Source organism: Epinephelus fuscoguttatus, linkage group LG19, assembly GCF_011397635.1.
Source record: "Epinephelus fuscoguttatus linkage group LG19, E.fuscoguttatus.final_Chr_v1".
Classification (NCBI taxonomy): domain Eukaryota; kingdom Metazoa; phylum Chordata; class Actinopteri; order Perciformes; family Serranidae; genus Epinephelus; species Epinephelus fuscoguttatus.
Genome location: NC_064770.1, coordinates 2,923,939 through 2,938,438, shown reverse-complemented (window position 1 = coordinate 2,938,438; position 14,500 = coordinate 2,923,939). Strand labels below are relative to the sequence as shown.

Below are 14,500 nucleotides of genomic sequence, written 5' to 3'. Positions count from 1 at the left end.
AAATGAAAATTCACCCATTTTCTACTCACCCATATGCCGACGGAGGCCCTGGTGAAGTTTTAGAGTCCTCACATCTCTTGCGGAGATCGGCGGGCAGAGCGGCTAGCACACCTAATGGCAGACGGCGCCCCAGACTAACGTCCAAGAACACAAAATTGAATCCACAGAGTACCTCCATACTGCTCATCCACAGTGATCCAAGTGTGCTGCAGCCGCGACATAAAAAGTTGTTTCGAAAACATCATATGAACTCTGTTTTTAGCCTCACTGTAGCCTGTAGCTCTGACTGTTTCTCTATGCTCCACGTTAATGTGTGCACGCCTGCATGAGACCAGCGAAAGCATGAGCTTTGCTCACCCGTGTTTGCATCACGTGACACGTGCACCACAAGGGGAGACAACGGTAACCACAGTAGCTAAAAGATAATTTTCACTACGGTCTTTTGGCAAAGGACAGCCCAACATGTCTGAAGACTTTGAAATTGAGGAGGAACAGCATTTCTTTGTTGAGCCATATTTGTTTGAGCCTGAGTATACGCACGGAACTCAGGCTACTGGATGAAGCAGCTGCCGCAGCTCATGAGCCTACCCCTCAGCCAGCCGCAGAATCCCGGAGTCGAGCACTGGAAACCTGGTGGTGTAGTTGTTTCAAATGCAAAGCAGTGCCAACGGATGAGGAAAGTCTTTGCTGCTCAGACTGGGAATTGGTTATGCCTGCACTTGAGAATCAGAACATCAGTAATGACGAGACTGCTGCTCTTCAGAGACCGTGCATCACCAATCACCCTGAGCGTGCACACGTGACCGCAGAGCACAGAGAAGCAGTCAAAGCTACAGGCTACAGCGAGGCTAAAAACAGAGTTCATATGATGTTTTTTGAAACAACTTTTTATGTCGCGGCTGCAGCACACTTGGATCACTACGGATGATCAGTATGGAGATACTTTGTGGATTCAATTTTGTGTTCTTGGACGTTAGTCTGGGGCGCCGTCTGCCATTAGGTTTGCTAGCCGCTCCCCCCGCTGATCTCCGCAAGGGATGTGAGGACTCTAAAACTTCACCAGGGCCTCCATCGGCATGAGGGTGAGTAGATAATGGGTGAATTTTCATTTTTGGGTGCACTATCCCTTTAATTAATTTCTCTCACTATTTAATTTACAGCCATTCTCAGCAGGGAAAGAATAAATCTATCAAATTCTGTTGCACTCCACCTGAATATTCAGGGGAAATTTGATATGAGGGGGTTTGGATTCACTCCTGATCGTCACACTCTCCCTGATACTTGCTATATAGAGCCCTCTAGTGGTAAGAATTGTCATGTACAAAAAGTAAGCTTTTGTGGGAACAAAGGGATCAGCTGAAGTTGTAATCAAACAACCCTCACAGCTCATCAAAGTGCTTCAGTCTACTACCTACGTTTCTCCAGAGCATCTAATAGCCTTCCTAAGTGAATGAATTCTGGTCAGTGGTCATAGAGATGTAGTAATTTTGATCACAGATGACTCATGGTATTTGCTGAGGAAGACCACTGGAAGCAGTTAAAAGCAAGGTGTACAGTCAGTAGGTCAAGCTTAGGTTAAAGGTGCATTTCGCATTATTAACATTTCAAGTTCCGTTTAGTCATCTCAAAGAGTATCACTCAGCTTGTGAAAACAGTTGTATAATTATCTCTGCCAAGGAGGTTATGTTTTCGCCGGCGTTGGTCTGTTTGTCTGTTTGTTTGTCTGCAAAATAACTCAAAAAGTTATGAACGGATTTTGATGAAATTTTCAGGAAACGTGGATAATGGGGCAAGGAACAGATGATAAAATTTTGGTGGTGATCGGTTGAAGCAAAGTGGATAAAATAATGAAAAATAAAGTCTATCGTCTAACAGCCTCAGCAGCAATTCCAATTTCTAAATAGTGCCATCTGGTGGCCAGAAAGCACATCTTGTTCTACTTGCTAAATATTGTTGTAATTCTAAAGTTGAAATTAATGTTCTGTGTTGGAAAGAAAGAAAGTTAAAAATACAAAAAACATATTATATTCTGTGTTGGTACAAAATAAAAACAAAATAAATACACCACAGTGTCTCCATGGTGAAGGCATATATAACCTAATATATATATGTGTGTGTGTATATATATATATATATATATATATATATATATATATAATGCAAATAACCTAACCTAATTGTGATGCAGGCTGCAAAATCTGATGCAGAGGGGAAGGGAATATCACCTACTTGGCGGAGGTCTGCACTCTCTGAGTACTTTTCTGAGTGCTCTTTCTTTTCCTCTGTGGTTCAGCCAAAGACTGCTCCTTCCCAAGTGCAGGACTATCAGACTGAAAAACTCCTTTGTCCCTCAGGCCATCAGACTGTACAACTCCTTACTCGGGGGGAGGAGGAGTAACAGGAAGACAGAGGATGGGAAGAAGCAGTAACCAGCAGCCTGTAGCCACTACAATAAGGAATATAATAAGGCATTACTTATTTTCTCTGTATATACAGTACAGGCCAAAAGTTTGGACACACCTTCTCATTCAATGCGTTTTCTTTATTTTCATGACTATTTACATTGTAGATTCTCACTGAAGGCATCAAAACTATGAATGAACACATGTGGAGTTATGTACTTAACAAAAAAAGGTGAAATAACTGAAAACATGTTTTATATTCTAGTTTCTTCAAAATAGCCACCCTTTGCTCTGATTACTGCTTTGCACACTCTTGGCATTCTCTCCATGAGCTTCAAGAGGTAGTCACCTGAAATGGTTTCCACTTCACAGGTGTGCCTTATCAGGGTTAATTAGTGGAATTTCTTGCTTTATCAATGGGGTTGGGACCATCAGTTGTGTTGTGCAGAAGTCAGGTTAATACACAGCCGACAGCCCTATTGGACAACTGTTAAAATTCATATTATGGCAAGAACCAATCAGCTAACTAAAGAAAAACGAGTGGCCATCATTACTTTAAGAAATGAAGGTCAGTCAGTCCGGAAAATTGCAAAAACTTTAAATGTGTCCCCAAGTGGAGTCGCAAAAACCATCAAGCGCTACAAGGAAACTGGCACACATGAGGACCGACCCAGGAAAGGAAGACCAAGAGTCACCTCTGCTTCTGAGGATAAGTTCATCCGAGTCACCAGCCTCAGAAATCGCAAGTTAACAGCAGCTCAGATCAGAGACCAGAGCAGACCCATCTCTAGAACAACTGTTAAGAGGAGACTGCGCGAATCAGGCCTTCATGGTCAAATAGCTGCTAGGAAACCACTGCTAAGGAGAGGCAACAAGCAGAAGAGATTTGTTTGGGCCAAGAAACACAAGGAATGGACATTAGACCAGTGGAAATCTGTGCTTTGGTCTGATGAGTCCAAATTTGAGATCTTTGGTTCCAACTGCCGTGTCTTTGTGAGAGAAAAGGTGAACGGATGGATTCCACATGCCTGGTTCCCACTGTGAAGCATGGAGGAGGAGGTGTGATGGTGTGGGGGTGTTTTGCTGGTGACACTGTTGGGGATTTATTCAAAATTGAAGGCACACTGAACCAGCATGGCTACCACAGCATCCTGCAGCGACATGCCATCCCATCCGGTTTGCGTTTAGTTGGACCATCATTTATTTTTCAACAGGACAATGACCCCAAACACACCTCCAGGCTGTGTAAGGGCTATTTGACCAAGAAGGAGAGTGATGGAGTGCTGCGGCAGATGACCTGGCCTCCACAGTCACCGGACCTGAACCCAATCGAGATGGTTTGGGGTGAGCTGGACCGCAGAGTGAAGGCAAAGGGGCCAACAAGTGCTAAACACCTCTGGGAACTCCTTCAAGACTGTTGGAAAACCATTTCAGGTGACTACCTCTTGAAGCTCATGGAGAGAATGCCAAGAGTGTGCAAAGCAGTAATCAGAGCAAAGGGTGGCTATTTTGAAGAAACTAGAATATAAAACATGTTTTCAGTTATTTCACCTTTTTTTGTTAAGTACATAACTCCACATGTGTTCATTCATAGTTTTGATGCCTTCAGTGAGAATCTACAATATAAATAGTCATGAAAATAAAGAAAACGCATTGAATGAGAAGGTGTGTCCAAACTTTTGGCCTGTACTGTATCATATCTGTATCATATATCTTATATTTATATTTTGCAAATTTTGTTTTTTTTTACTTTTTACGTTTTGATACCCTGTGTGCTCTTTACCCTGTGTGCTGCTATCCAATACTGCTGGAATCTTAATTTCCCTGAGGGAGTCTTCCCAAGGGATTAATAAAGTTCTATCTAATCTAATCTATCTAATCTAATCTGGAAGAGTCAAGTCAGACAAAATATGATGATGTCATCAGGGTTATCTTGATTTGGGCTTTAGACCTAAAACTTTTCATAGAAATCCTGCATTACAATGGTGCTGTAGAGTTTTAAAGAAATATGCATTCAGTAGGCAGGGATAGTTTAAAGGGATACTTTGGATGTGATACTTTAGATGTTTATGAAGTGGGGTTGTATGAGGACCTTTTCCAAATCAATGTATTACCTACGATAGATGTCTGTCAGCACACCCCTACAGTATGGAAAAGTGTCAAGAGTGCCAAAATGGAAGCTTAGCACTGTACTGCTGTGGATGGGGGGCATCAGCAAAACATATTTTACCCACCTTAAAAAAGCCCCACCTAAAAAAGTCAATATCAGTTTAAGTGTGCGCTATATTTCACCGCTATACCCTTCCGTGGGACAGCCCATTTTAACAGCGAATCTGTTAACAGCTTCAGTTCCACATCTGTGCTCTCTTTAAAGCTACCAGACTCCTTTGACAAAAACAGTAATTTTAGCTCGCTGAAAACAGGAGCAGCTGATCTATCACTGCCATCATCAGTTAGTTAGTTTGTGTTATTGTGTGACTTTGGTGAATCTAATCTAACTGCTGAAAGTGCCCAATTCACACAATACAAAACAAACTAACTAAGAGTCAGCAGTAGACCAGCAGCTCCTGTGTTCAGTTATGTTAAATCACTGTTTTTCTCAGTGGAATCTGGCTTTTAGAGCGATGCAATGGCTTCATTTCCCTGACGGAAATTGCTGTCTAATGGAAAGGTAAAGCAGTGAAAATACACTCAATATAGCATACATTTAAACTAATATTGATTTTTTTTTTTTAGGTGGCTAAAATACATTTTATTGCTGACCATGTCTACACCAGTAAACTGTCTTTCTAGTCATAGAAAAACAACAATGCATCACTATAACAAAACTGAGATACAGATCCAAGACACAGCACAAGTGGATCATTGCTCTATTGTGGTTAGAGCTGCCTCCAGCACCTTCTGTGTATGTGTATAACCCATGTAGTGCTTCCTTTGCAAGTCAAGTAGGATGTGTGGTTCCCTGTTCAAGTTTGGCTCTATCCTGGAACTGCTCATCTCACTGCCTGCTTAGATATCCAGAGATCCTGACTGGAGTAGCACCCAGTCCAAACCTCCAATTCAGGAGTTGCAGGTCAGGGGACCAATTTTAGAGTCTTCTTTTGATTCTGTTTGTTTAGTTGATTTAAATAGCACCCACTGGCCCTTTCTTTTCCCTATTATATTTATATTTGAGAAAATATAAGTTCCTCATTAATCAAAAAAATCAGTTCCAACTGGTTTTACAGTGCTTCACTTCCCCTCGGTAGCTGGGTCCAAAAATTGATATGTGATTTAAAAACATGCCCTGAAATGGATTTCCAATTGGTGCGCAACACCAGGGCAAAAATGAAAAACATTTTGTCAAGGTGAGACATTTGTAAATGCTCACCTGTTGCCATAGCCCTCAGGACCACACATTAAAAGTTCATTTGATGTCTTGTCAAACAAGCTAACCAACTTCCTGTCACTCCCTGTCTCTTACCTGCTTGCTTACCTGTCTCTTTTCACACCAGTCATTTTCTTAATGGCCACCTGTGCCCTCATTCCCCACCATGAGATGTGTACATTCCTGTCCTGCCTCATCCTGTTTCTGAGCAGAAGGAAACCTGCAGAACTCTGAAGAAGATACAGCACATCTCTGCTGCTCATGCACAATCATCTCATTTTGTGACAGATGTATCTTTTTTTTCTGATCTCCTCCTTAGTTTGTACAGAGTTGATTAATGTAAGAGAGAGGACTGGGTAATTACAGTATCTCACATAAGTGAGTACACCCCTCCCATTTTTGCAAATATTTCATTATATCTTTTCATGGGACAACACTATAGAAATGACACTTTGATGTAACTTAAAGTAGTCAGTGTACAGCTTGTATAGTAGTATAGATTTACCTTCCTCTGAAAATTACTCAAAACATCATGGAGGAGTGGGAGAGGATTCCTGAGCAACCTGTGAGCTCTGGTGAATTCCATGCCCAAAAGGGTTCAGGCAGTGCTAGATAATAATGGTTGGCACACAAAATATTGACACTTTAGGCCCAATTTGGACATGTTCACTGTGGGGCACACTCACTTATGTTGCCAGCTGTTTAGATGTTGATGGCTGTGTTTTGAGTAATTTTCAGAGGAAGGTAAATCTATACTACTATACAAGCTGTACACTGACTACTTTAAGTTATATCAAAGTGTCATTTCTGTAGTGTTGTCCCATGAAAAGATATAATAAAATATTTCCAAAAATGGGAGGGGTGTACTCACTTATGTGAGATACTGTACATGCTGGAGACAAAACATAAAATGGAGTCTTCTGCTGTCTGAAAACTGTTCCTGCCACATGAACTGGAGATGATTATGTCAGGTGAGTGTGAGTTAGCACACACACAGACAGACAGACAGACAGACAACATCGAAATGAACACAGTCCTTTGTTTCGCAACATCTCCCTCTTATCTTTGCATTACACAGCACTTAAATTGAATGGACAGAGGCTGACTTGTGTGAACATCCTGTTTAATGTACAAACAGTGGAACGTACTCAGCATAAAGCAACTCTTTGTAGTTGTGTAGTTGTATATTTGTACTATTATTTAAGTAAGGGGTTTGTGACCTCTTGTTTGAATCCTGGCTGGAACTTGCAGTTGCTTACAGTGACTCTATGCAACAAGAGATACACCCTTAAATTAGAGCATCTGTTTGGCAGAGACTGCCCTTGATCAAGGCACTGAGAACACCCTACTGACCCAGTAGAGCTGCTGTAACAGCCATCAACAGAGGATACTGTGGATAGACTGGGCAGCTCCCAGTGGGACTGGGATTTAAGGACTACTCCAGCAACCCCAACCTCATTCTACGAAACAAGTGGACTTTTGAGACAGATTTTTTCCAGCAGAGGCCGATATATCTTGACACAGCATGACCCTAGTTTGGATGAATGAAAAAACAGTTCACCTTGTTAACTCCAAGGCCCAGCAGATTAGCATAACTGGGACTGGCCCCAGAGCAAATAGTTTTTCTTGGGCCCTCGCTTTATCCAAAACACAAGCACACACTCGTGCACACCAGACACACAACCACTCCAGAAAAAAGCAGACAAGTACTGTGTCACCATGGAGAGGCTCGCCAAGCACCTCTGATCCTGCAAACAGCCTGGCATCAGCACCACAGACAGCAGCCACTGTGCCAAATTTATCACTGCTAATTTAACAGCCTGCCCTGGACAGGTAAGTACAAGGTGGGACGGAGGTATCTATAGTAGAGTTCGGAGAAAAAATGAATACAGTATAGTATTGCAATACTTTGTGTGGCAATATTGTATCGATACACAGACACCAAGTAACAATTCACTACTATATAAATCAGTTGAAAAAATTTTTAAAAAAAATCTGAATATATAGTCCTTTTAACACAGAGATCGCATCACAGGGGTGCTACAAATCATACTGCCTTTGTATTTTTACATAGAACAAAACAACTGCAGCATCATGCTGCTCCAGTGTGTGATTACAGACAGTATACTGGCATTGCAGAAGAGGTGTGACATGTAACCCAACAGCTTCGGCTTCTGGTGTAACATATAACATACACGTCGGCAGCACTTTATAAACATTAACAATGGCATAATATGTCAATAACAATCATTGACCATCTCTGTTATGACGGCTGATCTCATCCTCTGCTTGGAGGTTAAGGAGCTCCTGGACCTTACTGCTTTCCCAATTTGCAGACATTAACAGCCACGGCTCTTCTTCTTTAAGATGGCCACTAACTGCTACCACCTACTTTTTAAGTCTCCTGCAGTGGGTTGAACGCATAACACTTTATCAAAATGTCATAACGTTGCCAACCACGATCGCGTCCTGTCCGATTTCTACAAAGAGTGTTTCAGCACCATAACTACCTCTGTTGCCACCTCAGAGGCAACACAACTCTGTCCTCTCATTCCGCAATTGTACCTTTTATACACAGCAACGAAGAGGCAATATTCCTGCCTTGTACAGGCTGTGTAGAGGCTCTGGTGATTCCCAGCCCTGATATCTGGCTATTACATAACAATTAATTTTAGTGTTATCATCACAGTAGTCAATGTGTAAGAGGGCCAGCCTACCTGGCTGGTAGTGCTGGTAGTGCTGTCTGCGTCAGTGCATGCATCGGCATCTGTGTATGCTTGCCAGGAGCTCGTTCCTCTATCCGTTCCTCTATCCATATTAACTTTTTATCAAATTTTTATCCGCATTTTTTTTTTCACTGCACTTTTTTTATAGTGGCTGTTTTAACTATATAATTCAACCTGTTGAGGACTTCAGTCGCCTGCCCTGGATTTTATGCTTTTATCAAAATCATTGCAAGTGACAACCTGCTTGTCAGCATGGGAAAATTCCCTTCTGCCTTCTACACCGGCTTGTTTTTAGCTGCGGCGCTAATCCAGACCGAGGACTTTATTGGGTGTCAAGACACTGTCTAAACATCTCCACCAGCTGAAGCCTGATCTCCGCAGCATGCCGGTTAAGTCCCGCTGCCTGACACCCGGTCTTCTCTGTGTTTCTTAAACCATTGCAACGCTGTGGGCTCTGGGTTGGAGCCCCTGCGTGCAAGTGCCCGTACCCTCCCTGCTAGCGGCTACTACCCTCCATCGCCAACCTATCACTATGCTGGAGAATAAGTTTGCCCCTCTCGACGAGCACAATTTTCCTCCACTAGTTGAGGAGCCCCAGCCTTCTTCTCCATTCCTCCTGCCTTTCCAGGGGCCCCGTGGATCTTCATCAACTCCGACCCCTCCTCCAGTCATACCTCAGCAATCCTCCCACTCCAATAGACGCCGCTCCATACCACTGTTTACACCATCCACTCCTCCATCATCCAGTCCTGAGAGCCCACACACAACATCTCCTCGCCCCCTATTTCCTCTGACTATCCTGATTATCAGTGACTCCATAACCAGAAACATTAGTTTTTTCAATGCAGTAAGGCGTTGCTTCCCCGGAGCCACGGTCCCTGACATCTTGGCGAAGCTCCCAGGTCTGCTGCACACACTGCTGTCCTCCATCCACAGTGTAATTGTTGACCTTGGTTATAATGACACGGCATTTCGACAGTCTGAGGTAACCAAAATTCATTTTAACAAACTTCTGCAGCTCCTAAAAGACTGTGGAAAATCTGTTTTTATCAGTGGGCCACGTTCTGCTCACAGCTGTGGGTCAGAAAGGTTCACCAGAGTCCTCTCCCTGCATACATGGCTCCTGTCTGCATGCAGGTCAAACAATGTAGGCTTCATTCATAATTTTAATCTTTTCTGGGAGCGCAAATCCTTTCTAAGGCCGACGGTGTCCATCCCAACAAGCTGGGCAGCCGCATGTTAACGACCAATTTGCAACATGCTGTGCAATCCTACCCACGTGACTGACTATTTACACATCTAACACATGCTCAGGTACCTCCCTCTTCTTCTGCAGTGCCTTCTCAGTCTACCTCTTCCCGCGACAACTCCCCCTACAGGCCCCAGCCGTCACTAACCCCATCTGCTGTTGGTCTCCCCGTTCAGACTGTTGTCACAACAAGCTCTTTCCGTTCCCATGGCAGCTCCGAAGCTATAAATTTCAGGAATCCAACTAATATTTTAACTGTACCTCGAAATGTACCACTACAACCAGATTTATCTTTAATTAACATGGCTCTGCTGAATGTAGGAACTCTCACCTCTAAGACCTTTACAATCAATGATTTTATCACTGAAAAGAAACTAGACTTTTTATCTCTTATTGAGACCTGACCCCCAACTACAACTTCTTCCATTCGGTTAGGCAAGGCAAATGAGGAGGCGGAATTGCCACCATCTTCTCAAATAAATATAGCTGTTCTAGAGTGTATTTTGGTGATTTCACCTCATTTGAGTACATTGCCCTCACTCTAAAGGATGAACCAGCTGTACTTTTACTAACATTGTACCATCCCCCTAAACTACGGGCAGGTTTTCTCGATCAGTTCTCTGAACTTATGTCACTCATCATCACAAATTATGATCAGATAATTACTTACTATCTGATTACTTACTTACTAATTACAGACTACTAAATCCAACACCCTTTGATGCACTTAGGCATGGCAGGCATCTGCTTTGAAATGTGAAGAATTTGCAAGCTTTTTCAAAGACAGGGTCACCTCTAGGACAGGTATTGCTAATACATTAAATGCTGGTAACTCCTGTGATACACCAAAAATCAGTCCCCTGAAACTGAAATGTTTAAGCAGTATTTCGCAATCTGAGTTGCAAAAAATTGTAACTCAAACAAGCTGCTCAACATGTGCTCTGGAGCCAGTACCTACAAAATTCCTCAAAAACATATATGACAGTTTGGCTCTCTCCATTCTTAAGATAACCAACACCTCATTGGAAGCAGGTATATTTCCTACTGCCTTTAGACGGGTACTGTGTAGGAATTTCTCCCATCTAGTGTTGAGATCATATATTGCATTCAAACGGATAGCGCACTCTAGCTCCTCACTGTTTCAAATGCGTATTGCAATAACGGTAGCTGCTGCGCACGTACATCATGAGACACCGGTCGCAATGTATATGTAAATGAGAATTTCGGAGCTTACGGACCTACTTGGATACGCTGATGGAGGTAAATACACATGTGCTAGGACACACTTTTGACTGCAAAACTTGTTTGTCTCAAAGAACAACTGAAATTGTTACACATAGTGCCTTTAAGACTGCTGTAGTGAAACCTTTACTCAAAAAATCAAATCTGGATATGACTGTCCTTAGTTACAGACCCATATCTAACCTAACTTTCTTGAGAAAGTGGTTTTTAATCAGCTCAACACCTTCCTTAATGATAACAGTATCCTAGAGAAATTCCAATCAGGTTTCAGATCAAATCATAGTACAGAAACAGCCTTAGTCAAAATAGTAAACGATCTTAGACATGCCACTGACTTAAACTGAGTGTCAGTCCTTATTCTTTTAGACTTGAGTGCAGCATTTGATTGGTGTTTCTACTATAATATTGTTGTACCTATTTGTTTTGAAGTTTCAAATGTGAAGCAATTTGGGCATTTTATGTATGAAAGATGCTGTACAAATAAAGTTATTATTGTTGTTATTATTATTATTATTATTATCATTATTATTAGTAGTAGTATTATTATCATCATTGTTATTATTATTATTATTACCTACAGTAGTAAGTGGCAAAAAAGCAGCTGACATCTTCGAGACAACATCGACACCCAGTTTGTAAAGTAGGATTGGTCACAATCTGTGCAGCCACTGAGGCCATGACATCCTGACTTTGAGTATCTGGTTTACTCAAGCTCAAAAAATGGTGAATCTGTCATTTCCTCTAATGCAACTCTGCAGATTTTTAACCCCTCCCCCACTACATGTAATCACCCACCCACCCAGGTTTTCAGGCTGTTGTTTGTAGTCTCCAAGCTCAAACCAAGATAACCCTGGGGGGTATTCCAGAAAGCGGGTTATGTGAAAACTCAGAGTAAGTTAAGCCTGAGATGAGGGAAACTCTGAGTTATCCGTTTCAGAAAGAGAGGTAACTGAAACTCTGAGTCAATCACCATGGTTACAGACTCTGTGAACATAACCTGCTCGCTGATAGGTTTTCTTCAATAAACCCTGAGTTTTTCTCTGTCTCCTCCCTCTTACACGCTGTTTCATTTCCTCATTCATTCAGTCCGTGAAAGCTTGTATCGAAGCGCATTCATTAGCGGAGATTTACTGTCTGTCACAGTCTAAATCCTGAAATGTTTATTGCACATAATGTGTAGGTCTAATTATTTAAATTTTAAAAATCAGTATGAAGCGTTAGACACGTAGTATCAATGACTAATGATCTCTATCACTGATGTCACTGGTCGCACTGATGGAACATAATTCCTATAGCCTAATATTGGGGATTATATGTTCATATTTCTGAGTGAGCAATGGTGCAGCATTTCAGTGTCTTTAAATTTACTACATTTGTAGCTGAAATAAAGTCACTGAATGCTGTTGAGTCAAGATACAAATAGATGTGAAACATTTTAAAATCTACTGTATTTTAACCTCAACGTCTTTTTAAGTGCAAATCACCAAACATTATTACTGGGTCAGACTGTGAGTTTACAGTCATGTCTTTATGTCTTTGATCTATAGCCTAGCCTATATGTTTTAAATCTTACTTTTTTTCAGTTGCTGCCTCCTGTGTTTTTCCCCATCAGATTAAATCTGAACAAATATATTATTGTATATAATTAATATAATGTAGCCTAATGTATCTACAGCCTGATACACAGTCAGATTCCATCACTTTATCTTCATTAAGGAAATGTAAGTCTGATAAATGATGAATAAATGGACAACTCTGAATAAAACTTTTTTTATTAACTTTATGGTTAACTTATTTACACTTTCCTCGCTCTGACTCAGGCTCTTCTTTTAAAGATAAACGTGCACCGTCTGCTACACATGCATTAATATCTCTACATCCACTGGATTAAAATGGAGGCGCTGTCTTTTATTTACCTGTTGCCATAGTGAGTCGGAGCTCCATTGATGATGGCTTTTTATTGTCGGTTTAACTCAGAGTGAACATACTCAGAGTTGACTGAACTAACTCAGATCAGCTGTTCTGGAACCGGATACTCAGAGTTTCCCATCTCAGGGTAAATCAACTCAGAGTTCAGGGATAGACTTAGAGTTTGTTGAACCTCCTACCTGGAATACCCCTCTGGTGACATCACTATGATGACATAATAAGGGTTATGTTCTCAAACTTTGGAAAGCCTCTCCAGAGCCACAGAAAACATGATACTGATGGCTTTTTTGCCGGTTGAATGGCACTTCTCATGATAATCAAACTGATTTTCATTTGTTGTTGTAGTTGTGTAGTGCCACTTTAAAACCTAGTCTGAATACCCAGTTCTGTTATAGGCCTAAATGACAACAGCTTTATCCATCTGTTAAATTCCAGGGAGAAATGAAGCAGGAGCGGTCTGTACTTGACCCAGTAGCTTGTTATCTGGCGGCTTGCTTACGTGGAGTCTTGGTTGAAAGAGGCGCAGCCAAACTGGAGCCCCGGTCCGTCCGGCCCACCAGGCCCGCCGACACCCTCTCCGCTCTCCATCCCGGTTCCCAGCGCCCTCCTTCCCTCCCTCCGCCCTGGATTGGAGGCCCGGGATCGGCTGCACCTCTTCGCTCGATGTCGGCGGAAGACGGCTCCAATGTGGAAGAAATGGTGACCGGCTGGTGTGTAGGTAAGAGCCCCGGGCAGAGCTGGAGTGTTTCTCCGCTGTAGATGAGATGAATTTCAGTTCTACTGCAGTTATTTACTGAAGTCGGTGATCCAGACACTGGAGGAAAAGACGGGGAAAACTGAAACAAAACAGGAACAGCTGACAGCACTACGTTACATCTCCGCCTCTTACGATTGGCTGGTAGTGAAACCATGTTGTCTGGCTTCTATTTTTGATTTGACAGACGTGCAACAGTGTCTTTTGATTGGCTGTTTAAACATTGAGGGCTTTGTTTGTGTTCGTCCATTCATTTGACGTAGCCTACAGCGATATCAACATTGCTCTCTGCTGTGGGGAACTGACAAGGCTACTTTTTTGTTTGTTTGTTTTTTCCTCTTATGCTCGAGATGCAGTCACATTTAACGTGACTGTATTTTGCATTTCTTAAAACATGGGCCATAACATCAACTTAACATAACTAAATACTGTTTAGGCCTACTGGTCACACATGAAAAATAGACCGTGGAGGAGCACTGTGGTGCAGTACTACTTTTCAACTTTAATGAAATTCGGTGCTGTTTGATAGTTACTTGCATATGCCGAATATATCAGATCATCCTGATGATCCCAGGAAATCTTTCGTTATGTTATTTATGCAGTGGTTCCCAACCTTTTTCCTTAAGGGACCCCTTCTCAATCATTGAGTAAACTTACGACCCCTGACTAAGTTATATAGGCTATTTAATGCATATTTCGTATTATTTTCAATGCTTAACAATGTAGTACAGAACAACTGGTTGACTACACAGTTAACTCAAATAGCCTACTGAACAGAACTGCTGGAAATTTGTAATGAGCAGATTATTTCCTGTAAATATTGCGGGGGTA

General features: G+C 41.9%; 1 protein-coding gene across 7 annotated transcripts in view; it reads right to left on the bottom strand.

Annotated features, from left to right (window-relative positions):
* wipi1 (WD repeat domain, phosphoinositide interacting 1) overlaps nt 1–13,790 on the bottom strand; it is a 50,457-nt gene extending 36,667 nt beyond the window's left edge. For 3 of the 7 annotated variants that reach the window (XM_049560257.1, XM_049560256.1, XM_049560255.1), the window contains exon 1: nt 13,415–13,789. In XM_049560257.1, the coding sequence (XP_049416214.1) occupies nt 13,415–13,503 (89 nt within the window). In that variant the 5' untranslated portion in view covers nt 13,504–13,789. Of the gene's footprint in view, nt 1–2,229; nt 2,447–13,414 lie in introns of all 7 variants that reach the window. The other 4 variants (XM_049560258.1, XM_049560259.1, XM_049560252.1 and 1 more) reach the window with 2 other exon arrangements.
* Between the last annotated feature and the right edge of the window lie 710 nt (nt 13,791–14,500).